Genomic DNA, 19,688 nt, shown 5'->3' with positions numbered 1-19,688 from the left:
TTTACTCATTAACCCTTTTCCTTTTTAAGTAAATTCACAACCATTCGATTAGGCCTAGTTCTGAACAGTTGAGAAGTAATGAACATCCATTTCGTTTTTTTCTAAGAAATAGGGAAAATCGTTACTCATAGAAACATTAGTACTCCATACTATATACAGTAGTCCCTAATAGTGGCAACATTCGTAAAATTGTTCAGGAGTATCAATATCAACTATTTTATACATTAGATTTTGTTTTCTCAGTTTGGGTAAGCATAATGAAAGAAAAGAAGCCTATATATATATATATATATATATATATATATATATATATATATATATATATATAATTAATAAGCATAATTAAAGAAAAGAAGCATGGATGTATAAAATAAAAGTTGTACCATATTTTTATTTTTGGCATAATCATCACCAACTCGATTGTTTTTACACCATTTTCTCAAACTGTTTTGAACTTATTCAACAACTATACCGCTTGTTATGCAAAATTGTTAGCCGTTTAGAACTCTTTATTCATTGAACCCATTGAAATTTTTACATTTAGAAAGAATGCATAACTAAACGGATGCAGCATTTCGAATAAATAAGACAAAGTGAAAATTTGGTAGTTTGACCTTCATTCTACTATAAAGAAATATAAACCTCTAATCTCATTAACTTCCCTTTTTGGTTGTAATTCTTAGAGAACATCATCATACACATATATACATATTCAATTATCCACAACTAATATAGAATCATATTAGTAAGGGAATTGTCCTCACTTGAACTAATAGTTGATCTTGCACTTGAACCTAATAATATCACCATATATGTGTGAATGTGTGATTCCACTTTGCTATTCATTGAACAACTGAAGTTGTATAGTATTTGTTTTTCATGGGAAGTATGACCAATTTCAGTTTTCTCCTTGAAATAAAGGGTTATCATTTCCGATGCATTTGGAAGCCATTTTGCCAGGAGCGAGGCCGGGTTCAGTGAAGTTCTTTAATGGATCATCTTGATCTTAGACGATGATACTCAAATCAATGATAAAAAACATTTAACATTTAGGAAATGATCAATGTGACTACAGTCAATGCTAAGTTTTTATTTGAAGCTTTTTGCAAATCTTCTTAAAATAAAGAGAAAAAGAAGGATGTGACTCAAATCTGATGAGAGAAATAAATTTATAGGGTAAATAAGTGGATGAAGAGAAGGTAGTCAATAAAAAGATATGAGTTACATTCAATGATGAGTCTACCACTCTTTTGAATGAAAAATTGGGAAAATGTGCGTTGAACATTGTTTGTTGACATTACATTGAAACAAAATATTGCACATAATAGTATACTCGTAGTCTCATACGGAGTATCGGAAGATAAATCATACATTGGGAATGTGCGTAGTAATTTAGTACACCTCATTTCATTTCTAGTCAATTTATCATTTTCCTTTACATACTACAGTAAGTTACTAATTTGTGTACCTACTATATTTCAAAGTACTATATTATTTCCAATTTCCAATTATTTATTTTTGTTTGCATGCTACATGTCTAATCTACATTGTTGCAACCCAACTTTATATATAGATATAAAGTTTTATAACTTTCTCAAAAATGTCTTTTTTAAAATTCACGGGATCACACTAAGTTTTATAACTTTCTCAAAATGTCTTTTTACGTAAACATAAAACATTATGAGACACTCACTTTAATCATTTCTACAAATAAAAAATATTTCAATAAATATAATGAAAATTATACTCAATTTGAAGCATTTTTCGCAATGAACGTAATTATTTACGTTTTAGAATTTATATCAAAATAATTTTTTAATAAATTTAGAATCAAATCACCCTAATTATTTAATTTAATTTTATAATAAAATTTATTAAATTATAATATATTTTGCTGAGATTTATACAGTATTTATTATGTTTATATTTAATGTTCAGCTGTAATTAATACTTGTATTTATAGCTGGGTTGACACGTGGCGCATCCACAGCGTTTCAACCCAGTTTTATATATATATATAAGATATATAACTGGGTTGAAGCGTTGTGGATCCGCCACGTGTCAACCCAGCATTAAATACAAGTATTAATTACAGTTCGACATTAAACATAAACCTAATAAATGCTACATAAATCTCAGCAAAGTATTAATTATAGTTTAATAAATGTATTATAAAATTACAAATAACAATTACGCTGATTTATTTTAAATTTATAAAAAAAAAATTATAAAATGTAAATCATTACCTTTATTGTGAAAAATGCTTTAAATTGAGTATATTTTCCATTATATTTATTGAAATATCTTAGTTGTATAGATGATTAAAATGTGTCTCACAATGCGTTACATTTACTTAAAGAAAAACATTTTGAAAAAATTTATATTACTTAGACCATTAAATCCATCAAGAAAAAAACTATATGGAATAGTTATTGTATTTATTAAAAAGAAAACTTAAAGACAACTACTAAGAGATAAGTTTTTATAATGTGATAATGAAAACAATATATTGGACAAGTGATAATGTGATAACGAGTGAGATATTTAAAATAAATTGTGAAAAACTTAATGAAAATACATTTGAGACTTGAGAGATTTTAAATAATGTGATAAAGAGTGGAGATTTGTACTTGAATGATGGCTTTTGGACTTTTTTGAATAGATTAAGATGGGGTTTTAAGGCGACTTGATACCTATCCTAGAAAAAAGTTAATATTTGGTACTGATTACTGTGGACAAGGGAATTTATATCCACTTTATATTTATTATTTCATATTAAACACTTTTGATTTTGAAAGACTCGCCACTAAATTTTTAAATGGAATTTAGAAAACAAATTATAGAGATTTTAAGTTCTTGTGAGATTACGTGTTGGGAAGTTTATTTTAATTTCATTAATTAACACCTAACCCCGCTCGTAACTATAACGGTCTACTAAATAAAACGATGGCTATTTTGGATACGTATCTCATGCGAGTATGCAAACATTGTTTTAAACCCTAACATGTGAATTTAATTCTATGTCGATTTAATGCATTTAACTCATCAAGTTATTTTAGCATATGATGTTCATTTAGCTATTCTACCAAGAAACAAACAAAGAGAGGAAGGAAAGAGATATTCTTACTCTTTAGCATAAGATAGATTAACAAACATGTGAATTAATTAAATAAAACATGATAAAATAATCAAATTAACATGCTTTAATAATCAAAGACATAAACTTTAACAAATTAAGACAAGTGTAGTTCATAAATTCAATCATCATGCTCAAATCAAACTAATTTAAACAAGATTAAATCAATTAAATAAATCAAACATGTTAAATTCGTCATGCGATAAACATAGAATAATTCTTATCCTAACAGAAGACAAATCCAACATACAAAGGCCATCCATCGGCACATCCATACTACTAATCTCGTTCTCCTTCATTCAACAACAACAAGATACAATAAACATCGTTTATTAAAACAAATTAGTTGGTTTTTAGTTCTGTCCGAATCTGAATACGAGGATATGTAAATGAGAAGGGGAAATGACCGACCAATCTAGCGGCTTTCTTTCCCCAACTCAAATCCACGCGGGTATTCAAATTAACACTTTAACTCATACTCGTATCTATACTAGTTATTTCATAATTAACAATTTATACGATAATAATACGATGTAATAAACATAATTAAAAGACGGAATTATATGGGAGAAATGAGAGATTTTTATGCACCCTCAACCTACATGTATCGTTGACACCGTCTTGGGTCGTAATCGATCGTAGATTTTATCTCGAGAGGCTGTCGTCGACGAAGCAACAAAGCAACAACACGTTTTTTGGTAAACCTGGACAGCAACTTTCAAACTGCAAATTCTCACTCATTTCTCCATGAAAATTAGATTTGAAAGATGTTTTGAAAACTATAAAGAGAGTAGAACAGATATATTAAAACAAAACAAGCTCGTTCTGACGTATTAGTCACAAAAAACGAGCACAAACAGAACTGGATAGACAGGAAAAGACACGAAAACAGAGTGTATGACACTCTGTTTTTCGAAGGGATTCGTGTGTTCTCAAGGTCAATTTGGCTTGTGAATATTTTTCTAAGGTGTAGATTGATGTTATATGGTTAATTAGGAGCAATAAACTCGAGTTTTAATAGAGGTTTGATAGTTGAACGAAGGGTTGAAAGGAGGACACGGAAACTGATTCTCAGTTTTGTATGTCGGTTTTGTCGAGGGGTTTGAGAGGCAACTAGGGTTCTTTTATGGAGGTTGAGGCTTATTAATGGCAGTAAGATATGTGGAGAGCTTAGAGCCACTGATGTATGGTAGAGGGGAGGTATTTATAGGGGTCAAAGTAGGGTTTAAGAGGGGAGAGGCAGACGGGCTGCTCTGCGCATAGCTGCTGTCCAGCAGCTATTTCGTGGGGTTTTAGGGTTTGTATGAGGGGTTTTCTTGGTGCTTATGCTAGGTTAATATGGTTAGGATACTAGGTTATGGTTTAGGGTTATTGGGCACGGGTTTACGCGGTGTTTGGAGCGGGTTTTGGACTAGGGTTTGAGCTGAACGAAAACAGGGGGGTCGTGGGCTGTTTCATTTTGGGGCCTGTTTTGGATGGACTTGTGGAAGTGTTTCGAGGTGGTCTAGGTGATGGGTTGTTTTGGGTAATGTGGAGCACGGGTTGGTGGTGATGGGTTGCGGGTTTGGACCAAGTTTGAGTCGATTTAGAAGGGCTTTCGATGGGCTATACAAACACGGATAAAGGAAGGAATTGGGGTTTGTTGGGGGGATGTTTGGAACGAGATTTGGGTGGGTAAACAAAGGGTTTGGGGTAGGATTTGGCTAAGAATCGAATGCGGGTTATGGGAGAGGAAGTTGGGTCGAAAGTGCGTCGAAAATCGAGCCCAAATCAAGCATAAAACGAGCTCACAAATCGTGTGATTAAAACGAGTTTTCAACTTTCGAAATCGATTTTTCAAATCAAATAACACACTAAAATAAATGATTTTTCAAATCAAATACACTCGTCAAATGATTTTTCAAATCAAATATTAATTTTATTTTCAATAAAATAAACTTGAGAAAATAAATTCAAAATAAATGAATAAAACCTTTAATTTAAACATCATGTAAATTAAATAAGAATTAAAACGTTTAAATTAAATATCATTAATAAAACGCTTCATCGACGACGCCCATTCCATGTCGTAAAACGAACTCCAAAAAATGACAATGCCAAATAGCAAATATATGTTGTCCTATCATCATCGGGTGTTTTGACGGGATTTCTATAAATGCCAATATCGACAGATATGGGTATCTACAGAGCCCCCACTTTGACTGAGCCTTGGACAGGGCGAAAGTCAAAGTATACCCCAGGTCCCTCTCGACCTGAGGATTCCGCGGGTCGTTTATAGTCCATTAGACTTGCGTATATAAGCTCGCCAGCCATAAGAAGAGATCATACCTGAAGCTTCGCTGGGGATTAATCATTGGTGGTCATCGACCCATTGGAAAGGTGGTGAGTTGAGCCTTGTCCTTAGGCGCCTACGTATCCATTGTGACGGAATCAAACCCGTATTGTAGTTCGACACTGCTGGCATGCATTCTGCTAATCTATGCCCATAATGGAATGAGGTTTTCCAAATGAAGTTACCATTCCTTCAAAACTTTGCTTTCAGCTGTGGAGTTCCTCCACTTTGTATTGAATTGGATCGATTTGATTTTGATTTGATTTGGACTGTGGATGTCATCCGTTGATTTTGATAATGGTCTCTGAAGCCAACGACTTCAGAGCCCCTGGTTGCAATGGGTCTAAAGGCGAAGCCTTTAGAGCCCCCAGTTGAAGCATTTCCTGTTACATTCGAAACATGGAAAACAAATACAACAATAATCATATTATCGTATAAGCACACATTTAGATCATCGACCTTTGAAAGTTGAAACATTTTTTATAAACTGAGTCATCGACCCGAAGCTTGGATTTGAAACAACCATTGTTGAAATGGGCCTTTGGCCTGGATTTTGAAAAATATTTTCATGCTGGGGATGTATTGCTATTTGGACCATCGATCCTTGAAAAAGTATTTGAAAATGGGCCATCGACCCGGATAATCATTTTGAAATTGGATTTGAAAATGGGTCATCAACCCGGATAGACATTTGAAAATAGAAATGGAATTGGAAATTCTGAAAATGGAAATGAAAAATGGGTCATCGACCCGGATAAACATTTTCAAAATGGACTTGAAAACGGGCCATCAACCCGGATAAGCATTTTGGAAACGGAAATGATCATCGATCTTTGAAAAAGTTTTTGAAATCCCGATTTTCAAAGGGGAAAGGATAGGGTAGACTGATTTACATTTTGAAACGGGACAAAAGGGTGAGACTCGTGACTGACGTGGGCGTAGCCCGCTACCTTTGAACAAAAATAAAAATAAAAAGTCGTAAGTGTGTACGGGTTTTAACTCAAACATTTTGACTTGATAAGGGTAGAAATGTAAATTAGTCGTTCCGACTTTCGAAATGTGACAACAAAAATCCGCGCAAGTGATGCAGAAAGACAAAAATCCGGTTGAAGGGTGTCGCGGCCTCCCCCTTGACCGAAAGCATGGTGGTTAATCCTTGTTTAAGCAGGTTTTCCTATTTCCCTTAGGTTTCCTGAATTCCCTTAGTTTCCATATTTCTTCAGGTTTTCTTATTTTAGTCCCCTTATTTTTCTATATAAAGAGACTAAGGCATGAGGAGAAATCACAAATCTAATTCTTTCTTTCTCACATCCTTCTTCAAAACTCTTCTAGTTATGAATCCTTTAATTGGAATGATGAAAGGTTGGGCCCAAGAATTCAAAGGGCGAGAAACTCGAGCATTTCTTGACTCGGGTATTCAACAGATACTTTGCCAAAAACAAATATTGCCTCAAACCATTTTCTTAGATGAATGCCTAAAGAGGTGCGATCCTATTCACCATGTCTTTGCCTTTCCTGAAGGTGAGTTATGCCCACTTCCTGAATAATTCACTGTCTTAGGAGGGTGAAAAAATGCACAAAACCCTGTAATTCCAGATCCCATTCCGGATTGGGAGAGGAAATACCGAGATTATTTGGGCTTGTCCCGTGACGAAGCCCGTAGCATCGTAAAAGGGAAGAGAGTAAATTTACTCACACTGGTCCTTAAGTTCCAAAAAGCCTATGATCCTGCAATTCCTACAGTTTACCGTCGTCGGGTTTTTGGACTTATCTTATTAAATCTTTATTGCTTTGAAGGAAGTATAGAGATCCCTTCTTGTGAAGGTCAAACTAGGCTTATTGGGGTCATGGAGCAGATGGAGAGCCACACAAATCCGGCTTGGATTATCTTGGCTGAGACTATTAAAGGGTTAGATATCAAAAAGGCTAACCCGACCGCTGCTTATTGATGCGTGTCATTTATATGATGTTTTACACCTCATTTTACACGCATTTCAGAGCTCATTTATGTAGTTTATGATACTATTCTCCTTATTTCCGTCTACTTTCGTATTTTTGTACATTATTGCAGAAATGTGAAGAATCCAGCGGAAATCAAGCTAAATCCGTCCCCGAGTACCTTGCATTGCATTTGACGTGAAGTATTTACTCAAGGAATGAGCATGGTGCGCATTTCGAGGCCCGAAAGACAAATCCACGAGAATTTAGAAGTCAAGTATCAGCTACTTCAGTCGATCGACTGATGCCTATGGTCGATCGACCAACGCACGACTTACAGGAGCTCCTGTACTGCAGTCCAGTCGATCGACCGGTCATAGTGGTGGATCGACCACACCGCTAACCTGCGTGAATTAATAGAACGAGAATTAGGAAGCCCATTGTATTTTAGGTTTTAGAATAAAGTTACGTATGTTTACCTATATAACGTAACTCATTCCTGATGCTACAAGGATCCAGTTTTATTCAGTTTTTAGTTTATCATTGATAATTAGGGTTCGTAAGTTTATTGTTCTTTCATTAATAAAGTTCTTTTTGGCAATCGGTTTTGATCTCTCCTTTACAATTCCTTTACACGGTACTCTTCTGTTCTTATATTCAGTCTTATTGCTTTCGTTCGTAGTTTAGGATTGCTAGGTTAGACCTCCCGAAGCCAAATTATTGTTTTATGTTAATTGTTCGTTTAGTTAATTTAAGCATGAATTCGAATGTTTTAATTGTTAAGTTTATTGTTGTTATTATTTCTTGTATGAGTAGCTAAATACCTTGTGCTAGGATGTAGGGAATCTGTAGAAGTAGGCGACATTAGAATAGTAGACCTGAATCGCGCCTTGGTCGATCGACCGGCCTACGTGGTCGATCGACCGGCCACGTGAGATCACCTTCGTTTTAATTAATTAAATTGCTATGTTTGACGAATCGAGTGCACGCGACTAGTTGAATGTTTAGGATTTGACCGACCCAAAAAAGATCGAAAGATAGGAAAAGGAGATAGCCTATCTAATTAAGACGACTAAATTAATAAGATCGAGAGATGAGTTAATTTAACCTTTTTAGTCACTTTTCAGGACGAAAGTTAGTATTAGTGATATTAGGGACCTGTAGCGAGATCGAAAGGTGCTACCTGTAAGAATGGACCGAGAGGACTTCTTATTTTCTTGTCTCACGTGTTTGTTTTAGACCTACCTAGTATACTGCCGCCGAAACTATAGTGAACCGACCATCTTAGCACCCTTTTAATATTGGATTTCATCCGTTTATTTAGTTTACTTTTCATTTCATTGCCTTTAGCTATAGACCAAATCAAATCAAACCCCCATACCTGTTACCTTAAAGACTAAAATCTGACAGCTATTGATTGCATCGCCTCCCTGTGGTTCGACCCTGACTGCCACTAGCTATAGTAGTAGTTTGGATTATAAATATTATTTTTTGTGCACACAACGACAGACATCAAATTTTGGCGCCGTTGCCGGGGTGGCAATTGTTTAAAATTTTTAGTTGTTTCTATTTTTAGTCTTTCTCTTAGTTTAAGGGGCATATGTTCCTTAAACTATTCTCATATTCTACTTGTAGTTTCTTCTTATGCGCAGGTCACAGGGTGGTGAACTACTACCGTTCAATCCTAAGATTGAGAAGACGTTGCGTGAGTTGAGATGATCATCTAGAGTATTGCCGTCAGAGGAAGAGCTGAGTACTCTGTCTAGTTACTACGAGAACGAGCTTTTTGAGGAGGATCCACCTTCGTCACCTATTTCTACTTCTTCAGCTGAGACCGTCACATCTCCAGACATGCCTGAAGAAGCAAGTATAGCCAGTCACTCTGAGCTGACTGCTGAGAATCTCTATAAGGGATTCGCATTACCAGGGGAGGACAGAAAATTCGAGCCGAAACCGTCTTACATCAACTTGGTTGAGAGAAACCAATTCAGGGGAGCTGCAAATGAAGATGCAGCCAAGCATATGGAGACATTCATTGATTACTGTTGCCCCATACCTCCACCAACCGGTGTGACTCAGGACCAGGTGAAGGAGACTATGTTCATATTCTCTCTTCGTGATGCTGCAAGGGAGTGGTACAGAGACCTGGATCGAACTGCTAATGGGATCACTGACTGGAATTCTTTAGCCCTAGCATTCTACAAGAAGTATTTCTCTGCATCGAAGACAAATGCCATTAGAGCTCAGATCACGAGCTTTAAACAGGGTCCGGATGAGAATTTTCATGAGGCATGGGTCCATTTCAAGAAGCTGGTGCGAACTATTCCGCACCATGGGTTTGAGAAATGGAGCCTATGCAATCAATTTTATAATGGGCTTTATGACGATCAGAGAGCTATTCTGGATGCGGCAGCTAGTGGCAGATTCCAGGAGAATGTTGGAGAAACTAAGGGGTGGAAAATTATTGATGATTTGGTCACCCATAAAGCTGAGTATGGGAATTCCAGGGGAAATCAAAGGAGAAGTGCTGAATCCCCTTCTGTAGCCGCATTAGAAGCTCTCACGGCGAGATTTGATAAGTACGAGTTGGGAGGAGCTTCAAAAGGAGGGATCTATCATGTGAATGCTTTGTTTCGAGACGGTCCTTTCGTCTCAAGAGATGTGGAGGAGAAGGACATGTTTCATAACCTGTCCTAATCCCTATGAGTCTTGTCTTTGCCTTTCAACATTATAGGCAGACAAACACTTATTTTGAGCTGAATGTCCATCCGAACTTGAGGTGGAGTAGCCAAAATGTCCTAAATCCGACTCCACCTCCACAGCAGCAGCAGCAGAATTATGTGCCCCCTCATAAGCAGCAGCAGCCATATCAAAAGGCTCCGTATGTTCCTCAGTAGCAGCAGCAGTCCCAAGGCTCCGAATTTGCCGAATTAAAAAACTTGTTGCTGAAAGAGTCTCAAGCTAGAGAGGCCGGGATGAAAATGTTGGGGAGCCAAATTGCTCAATTGGCAAGCAAGAATACAACTCGAGCTCCGGGACATTTACCGACGTAGACTGATCAAAAGGAGACCCTTAATGCTATTACTTTGAGGAGTGGGTCTACCCTTGATGGACCCGCTATGGTCGAGGATGTCGCTGAAAAAGATGAGGCGGAACCGAGCAAGACAAAGGCAGTGACGGAAAATGGCAAGAAAAAAACGTCTACCAGGTATATCAGTCGATCGACTGATATACCCTGTCGATCGACCAGTTCGCGAGTTACAGTAGCTTCTGGTCCTGTAGATGTCAGTCGATCGACTGACATGCCTGGTCGATCGACCGACAGCGCTGCTGATCATGAACCTTTTCATCCTCCAATGCCAAATAACTTGAGGGACCACTTGTTTCGGGGTACGATTACTCCGAAAATAAAGAGGCAAGACCCAAATGCTGATGGGTCAGTCCCGGTTCCGAAATATGACCCGATGACGATTAATGGTTCATTTTTGAGACGGTCTGAAGAAGGGTCGAGCTTCAACAAGGAGAAGGTAGTAGATTTTCAGCCTAAATCCACCGACGCCGGCATGAGAGACTTAGAGGAGAGGGCTAAATTACTTCTTTCAGCCCCTTATCCAGAGAGATTAGTGCCGACAAAGGAACAAGTATCGTTTAATAAATTTGAAAATGTTATTCGTAGCTTAAACGTACAAGTTCCTTTTCTTGAGTTAGTTAACCAAGTGCCTGCTTACATGAAATTTATGAAGCAATTGTTGTCTAAAAAGAAGTCACTTGAAACTGTGCATTCTGTCGCACTAACTGAGGAGTCCTGTTCTTATTTGACCCATACTGCACCTTATAAGCTAGAAGACCCAGGTAGCTTTTCAGTCCCATGTAGTATTGGCACCTTTTCTATTGAGAAGGCCTTGTGTGACCTAGGAGCCAGTATTAGTGTAATGCCCTTGAGTCTTGCTAGGAAGTTGAAACTGACTAGATTTGCAGTCACCAACATGACAAGATGCATGGATGGTGACCGATCTGCGGTCCAGCCTATAGGAGTCTTAGAGGACATTCCTGTGCAAATAGGAAAGTTCTTTTTCCCTGTTGACTTCGTTGTACTAGATATACCCGAGGATGCCCACATTCCTATCATATTGGGTAGACCATTTCTGCATACTGCTGGTGCAGTTATAGATGTTGGTTCAGGGACTTTGACCTTCAAGGTAGGGAAACACTCCATTGTCTTTGCCCAGACAGCTAAGAAGAAAGACCCCATGTGGCCAGTAACTTGTAATACGGTTTCTGAAAAGAAATCATACTTTGTGCTTTCTGACATGCCTGTCTCTACGCCTGTTTCTGCTATAACACCTCCGCCCCAGATTGGGAGCAACCTGGAGGAAGATTCTTCTGTTTTGGATGTTGCAGGAGCTGGTTTGGGGAAGGAAGAGCCGCATGTTGCTCCAGCTGTGAGGGAGCCAATCGTTCAAAGAGGCGGTCTAGGATATCTTAGCTATGGCACTGATGAGGAGCCTGATGATGAGCCAGTCAAAGTGACGGAGTCTGATTTGGATTCTGATGAGCCGGATGAGGTCATTGATTGGGGAGATGCTGAAGCCGTTGATCCGTTGAGTTCTGCAGATGTTGGAGTTGAGAAGAGTGCAGCTGAGAAGATGAGCACTGTAGAGGCTACTTCTTGTAGCCAGAAGCCGAGCAAGTGGGCCATTCCGTGGCCGTTCTTGATCAACTATTAGTTGATTGAGACTTTGCAAACATTATATTGCTTTTAAGACTATTTATCATTTTTCGTGTGCGCGAGACTTCGCATTTTAATAAGTTTGCTTAGGATTTTATACACTTTAGACTATTGCTTTGGGTTTTATGCAATTTTGGGCGCGTTATTATGTGTATTTGCAGGTTCTTAGACCTTGATAGCTCAATTTATTGAGCTAATTCGAAGAAATCGGAACTTACAGCAGGTTTTGCAGTCGATCGACTGGCCTGTGTGGTCGATCGAATGAGCTGCGACTTCCAGGAGCTTCTGTTCCTGTTCACCCTGGTCGATCGACTAGGTGATATGGTCGATCGACCATAATTCGCTGCCGTACCTGTTTTCGATCACTCCCCTGCTGAGTTTGGTCGATTTGCGGAGTTGAGGGAGTCTTTTCTCCACTTTATTCTCCGTTTCGTTTCTGTTTTCTTCCATTTCTTTATTTTACACATAATTTTGCGTTTCAACAATTGTTTTCTCGGTTTTATGCGCGGTCCTTTTGTTTGTTCTTTTCAGGTACTTTATGGTAGCACTGCTAGCTACTGAAACCTCCTAGCTCACGCTGGTTTGGGGAGGTTTCCTTTTGCTGCGCTTAAAGTCTTGTGAGTTCCGAGTCCTTACTTCATGTCTTGTTTAGTTAATTTCACGCAAATTCCCGTTTTCCTTTTACTTCATTACATGATTTTGCACAATGGGGACATTGTGCGATTTGGTTTGGGGAAGGGTTTTACGTTGCATTTCATTTGCTTGCTTTCACGTTTACATTTTGTCTTGCATTGTTGTTTATTTTCTCTTATATATACAGAAATTTCAAAAAAAAATTGAAAAAAATTCAAAAAAAATGCACGTTTCTTTTAGCATATAGGTCGAGTCGGAACGGTAGTATTTCAATGATGACATTGCATTTTCGGCTGTTTTATGCCTAAGCCTTGCTAATTGACATGTTATTAGTAGAATCATATATGCATAGTCTACGAGTTTTCGTTAAATTGCTTGCTAAACTTGAGACTTGACTTAAAATTTTGGCAAACTACATCATTTTCGGAGATTTAGAGCTTATAACTGGTGTCATCTGTGACCAGTTTATCTGCTTAATACCTATATGCATTCGGTTTGTGGTTTGTTGACAGATGTGGAAGAGGTTTCCTTATTCATTTTGCCCATAAGCTTCACAAAGCCAAAAATAGCCTTTTTGTCCCGTTAACTACATCCTACATTTAGCCTGCCCTTGTCAAGCTAGTAGTTTAGTTTTTGGGATTGTTACTTCATTTTTTTGGTGGCACATGCTCATTTTGAGATGTTGTTGGGAAGATGAAAAAGGAAGGAAAGAAAGAAGAGAAAAATAGAATTGAAAAAGAAAAAAGAAGAAAAATGTTTCGAAAAAAGAGAAAAAAAAAGAGTGATGTACTTTAGAGGGCGGTCGATCGACTGTTACACCAGGTCGATCGACTGCAACCCGAGAATAGAGGAAAATCAAAATCACATGTTGCAATTGTTATGAGTTGGTGATTTTGTACTCCCATGTATTATTTCTAATTGTTGGGGAGTTGATTATATTGGAGAATGTGAGATTTGTGCTTACTATTAGCACCGTTCTATCGTTTAATCTTGAGCAAGAAGTTGGAATGATTTATTAATTTGGTTCCCTTAGTTACTAGCTTGGCTTTTAACTCTGTTTTTATCCAAATTTACTTTAGCCTCTTCTACCCATTACCTCACATATCCATATTTACCTCGGCATGTGTCATGGTCTTCTGTTTGGTTGGAATGCATATGTACGGTTGTAGAGATCATTTTCATATTAGATTGCAGGCATGTTCTTATAGGCCGTAGTTAGGTGAGAGTCATTACAATATTACTTCTTTCTATCTTTTACATATACTCACCCGTATTCATTGAGTGATTCGAGCGACCCGTGAGAGTCCAATTTGAAAAGTCTCTAAAGTTGACGGTTCAGCTGTTTTTAACGACTTCATAACTCGTTTGCATGATTCATATTGCTAATTGATTGTTAGTTGTTGCATTAAATTGGTTTAGGCTATTCGGTTTGCATTTCGCTCTGAGATTGAACTCGTTCCACTAGGTTTTAGGATCGAGTCTAGTTCTTGCTTGGGGACAAGCAAGGGTTTGGTTTGGGGAAGTTTGATGCGTGTAATTTATATGATGTTTTACACCTCATTTTACGCGCATTTCAGAGCTCATTTATGTAGTTTATGCTACTATTCTCCTTATTTCCGTCTACTTTTGTGTTTTTGTACATTATTGCATAAATGTAAAGAATCCAGCGGAAATCAAGCTAAATCCGTCCCCGAGTACCTTGCATTGCATTTGACGTGAAGTATTTACTCAAGGAACGAGCTTGGTGCGCATTTCGTGGCCGAAAGACAAGTCCACGAGAATTTAGAAGTCAAGTATCAGCTACTTCAGTCGATCGACTGATGCCTATGGTCGATCGACCAACGCACGACTTACAGGAGCTCCTGTACTGCAGTCCAGTCGATCGACCGGTCATAGTGGTCGATCGACCACACCGCTAACCTGCGTGAATTAATAGAACGAGAATTAGGAAGCCCATTGTATTTTAGGTTTTAGAATAAAGTTACGTATGTTTACCTATATAACGTAACTCATTCCTGATGCTACAAGGATACAGTTTTATTCAGTTTTTAGTTTATCATTGATAATTAGGGTTCTTAAGTTTATTGTTCTTTCATTAATAAAGTTCTTTTTGGCAATCGGTCGTGATCTCTCCTTTACAATTCCTTTACACGGTACTCTTCTGTTCTTATATTCAGTCTTATTGCTTTCGTTCGTAGTTTAGGATTGCTAGGTTAAACCTCCCGAAGCCAAATTATTGTTTTATGTTAATTGTTCGTTTAGTTAATTTAAGCATGAATTCGAATGTTTTAATTGTTAAGTTTATTGTTGTTATTATTTCTAGTATGAGTAGCTAAATACCTTGTGCTAGGATGTAGGGAATCTGTAGAAGTAGGCGGCATTAGAATAGTAGCCCTGAATCGCGCCTTGGTCGATCGACCGGCCTACCTGGTCGATCGACCGGCCACGTGATATCACCTTCGTTTTAATTAATTAAATTGCTATGTTTGACGAATCGAGTGCACGCGACTAGTTGAATGTTTAGGATTTGACCGACCCAATAAAGATCGAAAGATAGGGAAGAGAGATAGCCTATCTAATTAAGACGACTAAATTAATAAGATCGAGAGATGAGTTAATTTAACCTTTTTAGTCACTTTTCATGACGAAAGTTAGTATTAGTGATATTAGGGACCTGTAGCGAGATCGAAAGATGCTACCTGTAAGAATGGACCGAGAGGACTTCTTATTTTCACGTCTCACGTGTTTGTTTTAGACCTACCTAGTATACTGCCGCCGAAACTATAGTGAACCGACCATCTTAGCACCCTTTTAATATTTGATTTCATCCGTTCATTTAGTTTACTTTTCATTTCATTGCCTTTAGTTATAGACCAAATCAAATCAAATCCCCATACCTGTTACCTTAAAGACTAAAATCAGACAGCTATTGATTGCATCGCCTCCCTGTGGTTCGACCCTGACTGCCACTAGCTATAGTAGTAGTTTGGATTATAAATATTATTTTTGGTGCACACAACGACAGGCATCACTTATACTAGATCATCCCGACTTCTACAGGTTTTGCTCTTCTTTTCCTTCTTTCTTCTCGTTTTCTTCTTCTTTTTCGCTCTTTTTGTTCGGGTTTTTTTTCGTCGTTTTATCTTTTTTTTTTCACTCTTTTTTCTTTTTTCTTTATTCACTTTCTTCCTTTACTAGGTATGGCTCTTCGACCACCTTGGATTACTTGATTGTTCTGCCCTCCCCGAGAAGTATCATGTAAGGCGTTGTATCAGTCGGCCTCTGAGGTGCAAATTGAATAGGTCGTCTCCTTATTGGCATGAAGTGCTGACTACTGGTGTAGGGTCCCATGTTCGGTGGGTCTTACCTGGGCTGGCTATAGACTCTTTCATAGGCCTTTTTTATGCTGATAAGACAAGACATATTGCTCTATTGGGTTTGGATCACCCTATCTATATTCATCCGGACCGTGTTCTTCGAAATTTGGCCGGCCACAAATGATTCCCTTGATGGAAACCGCCCCAGGAGTGCCCTTCAGCCTCACTCACTCTCGTTGCCAGGCATTGGTCTATGCCTGGCACCGCAGGACCTTATGTCCCCTGCCCAAGCTAATTCCCTCGACATGGGTGTCTTCTTCATACTTAAGATGGGTTAAAGAAACTTCCCTCAAAATCAGAAGGAAACTTCAGAAGGATGATGTTGTAGACTGGAAGTACTGTGAGGAAAGCCTCAAAAATCGAGCATTCTTTGAAATGAATTAAACTGCGACCGAGTCTGAACCTAAAACTGACAAAAACCCTAAAGATGATCCTAAGGTCTCAAGTGTTTGGAAAAGATTGGGGATAAGGGCCGATGATGGGCCGACATTGGCTGAGAGGTTGGGTCCCCGACCAAGTGCAAAAGACAGACTGGGCCCGCTTGAAGAAAGTGCAGTACCTCCGAAGAAATGGGCTAGAGTGAAGATGGGTGAGACTTAGTCTCGTGATGGTTTACATGACTCGGCTATATGAGGGATAGGTAGCCATTATATTATGTCTTATTAATATTAGACGATTTAGACACTATGGGCTTCGCCCGGAATTATTGAAATAAATAAAGGGAATATTATTTATTAGAAATTCCCAGTTTTGCATCTAGAATTACATTGTTTCGGTTGTACTCTTTTAAAGAGTTGCCTACGTATCTGCTTTTCAACAGAATCAAACCGGCTTCGTAGTTCATAATTCATAATACAGAGACAACGAATGTCAGACTTTGAAATTAGACTCAAATACAAATGCAATCTGAATTTTATTTCATAACATTTGAGAATAAGGTCTTTAGGGATAGTATTTTTTCAACCGGTCCAGATTTGTAGGATTCGAAAAGTCGTTTCCATCTAGATCGATCAGCCGAACCGCTCCTCCCGTCAGAATTCTTTTCACCAAATACGGTCCTGCTCAATTTGGTTTAAATTTACCCCTCGGGTCTACTGGCAGTAGTGCACGAACCGATTTCAACACTAAATCTCCTTCTTTGATTTTTCTAGGTTTCACCTTCTTATTAAAAGCCCTTTCTATCCTTTTCTGATATAGTTGAACCTGATACAATGCGTTCAAGCGTCGTTCATCAAGTAAAACCAAAGAGTCATATCTTGCTTGGACCTAATCTGCTTCAGGAAGTTGGCTCTCAAGTAATATCCTTAGGGATGGTACCTCTAGTTCTATGGGCTGCACTACCTCCATCCCATAAACCAAATAGTACGGGGTTGCCCCCGTGGCTGTTCTGATTGAAGTTTTATATCCCCACAAGGCAAAGGGTATCTTCAATGGCCAATATTTATAGTTATCAGACATTTTCCTCAAAATGGCTGTAAGTGTTTTATTGGCAGCTTCTACAGCCCCATTTGTCGGTGGCATGTATGGTGATGACTTATGGTGCTTGATTTTATACTTTTCGAGTATAACCTCTATTTCAGCTTGGAAATGGGTCCCGTTATCACTGATGAGTTCGTGGGGTGTCCCATATCAACAAATGATCTCATTTTGAATGAACTGTGCTACTTGCTTTGCTTTTAGCACTTTATAAGACTTGGCTTCTACCCACTTCGTGAAGTAGTCGATTGCGACCAAAATGAAACAATATCCTCCTGACCCAGAAGAGTTGACCTTTCCGATAATGTCGATCCCCCAGGTTGAAAAAGGCCAAGCTGATGTCATGGTATATAGCATAGAGGGTGGTACATGTTGTACATTTGCAAATATCTGGCAATTGTGGCAATGTCGAACATAATGTCGGCAATCTGCTTCCATTGTGGTCAAGTAATAACCAAGTCTCATGATCTTACGAGTCAACATGTGAGCATTCATGTGGGGTCCACATTCCCCGTCATGAACCTCCTCCATGACTTTGTCGGCTGTCTTTTGATCAATACATCGCAATAAGACTCCTTGCGCGGTCTTTTTGTATAGTTGCCCTCCATTAGCCTCGACGAACTGGGTCAAGAGCATCCGTAATGCTCACTTTCCCCGAGCATCGAGGTTGTCAGGGTATTCTCCTGTGTCTTTGAATTTCAAGATTGATGTGTACCAAGGTTTGATCTCATCTTCCTCAGTGCCATTAATCTCATTTATGTATGATGGTGCCGATCTTCGTTCGACACATAGTGGCATGCTGTCTATATGATCTGGGATGTTAATCAAGGCTGCCAACTTAGACAGAGCGTCGACGAATTGATTCTCTTCTCTGGGTAAATGGACATAGTGTATTTCCTCGAAATACTTTTCCAATTCCTCTATCTTAGCCTCGTAAGGTGCCAGACTATCACTTTTGATTTTCCACGACCCTGTTACTTGGTTAATGACTAAAGATGAGTCACCCTGTACCAGTAACATCTTTATATTTAGACTGATAGCACTGTGCAAACCCAGTAGGCATGCTTCGTACTCAGCGGCATTGTTGGTGGCGAGGAAATCTAACTTGATGGATATAGGTACATGTTCTCCCTTTGGTGAAATGAGGAGGATTCTGACCCCGTATCCCATGCTACTCGATGCTCCAACGAAATAAATATCCCATACTTCGTCTTTGACATGAACCACGTTTTCATCTGGGAAAGACCACATGTCCGTAACACTGTCTTCCTCTATTGGATTGTCAGCGAGGAAGTCGGCGACAGCCCTTCCTTTCACTGCTTTCAAGGGTACGTAATTAAGATCGAATTCAGCTAACATGAAAGTCCATCTCGACATTCTGCCATTTAATACATGTTTTTCAAACAGGTATTTGATTGGATCCATTCTGGAGTATACACTGACACAATAACACAGCATATAGTGTCTCAGCTTCTTTGTTGCCCAGACTAGGGCTAGCCATGTTTTTCTAACGTGGTGTACTTAGCTTCATATTCTAAGAACTTTTTACTGATGTAGTAAATTGCCCTTTCTTCTTTTTCCATAGTTTGGGCCAACATTGCTCCCATCTCTGTATCTCTTATTGTTAGATACAAGCATAGTGGCAATCTGGCTATGGGTGGACTAAGCACAGGTGGAGCAGACAGAACTTCTTTGATCCTATCAAATGCCGCTTGACATTCGTCATCCCACATCTCGTGTTCTCCGACTTTCAATTTCTTAAAGATCGGTTCACATATCATTGTCAACTTCGAGACAAAACGACTTATATATTGGATTCGACCCAGGAAACTTCGAATTTCTTTCTCAGTTTTGGGATGAGGCATTTCCATAATGGCCTTGATTTTCAAAGGATCAATCTCAATACCACGGTGGCTGACAATGTGACCCAGGAGCTTCCCGGAAGTAACCCCGAAGGCGCATTTTTGAGGGTTCAACCTCATGTTATATTTCCTTAATCTTTCAAGGAATTTTCGTAAGGCCTTTGGATGACCATCACGTTCCTTTGATTTCACAATCATGTCATCG

At 38.5% G+C, this 19,688-nt stretch overlaps 1 protein-coding gene across 1 annotated transcript; it reads right to left on the bottom strand.

Annotated features, from left to right (window-relative positions):
- Positions 1-18,266: 18,266 nt before the first annotated feature.
- On the bottom strand, positions 18,267-18,998 carry LOC141613884 (uncharacterized). The gene has a single exon (XM_074432626.1). It carries the CDS (start codon positions 18,996-18,998, stop codon positions 18,267-18,269), a length of 732 nt encoding a protein of 243 aa, XP_074288727.1.
- Positions 18,999-19,688: the final 690 nt, after the last annotated feature.

Source organism: Silene latifolia, chromosome 11 (assembly GCF_048544455.1).
Source record: "Silene latifolia isolate original U9 population chromosome 11, ASM4854445v1, whole genome shotgun sequence".
Taxonomy (NCBI): Eukaryota; Viridiplantae; Streptophyta; class Magnoliopsida; order Caryophyllales; family Caryophyllaceae; genus Silene; species Silene latifolia.
Note: the sequence above shows the minus strand (reverse complement) of the source record. Positions and strands in the feature narration are given on the sequence as shown.

Excerpts from the sequence above, each read along its gene's own strand:
- LOC141613884 (XM_074432626.1), bottom strand. The coding sequence starts at position 18,998 with ATGTCGAGATGGACTTTCATGTTAGCTGAATTCGATCTTAATTACGTA.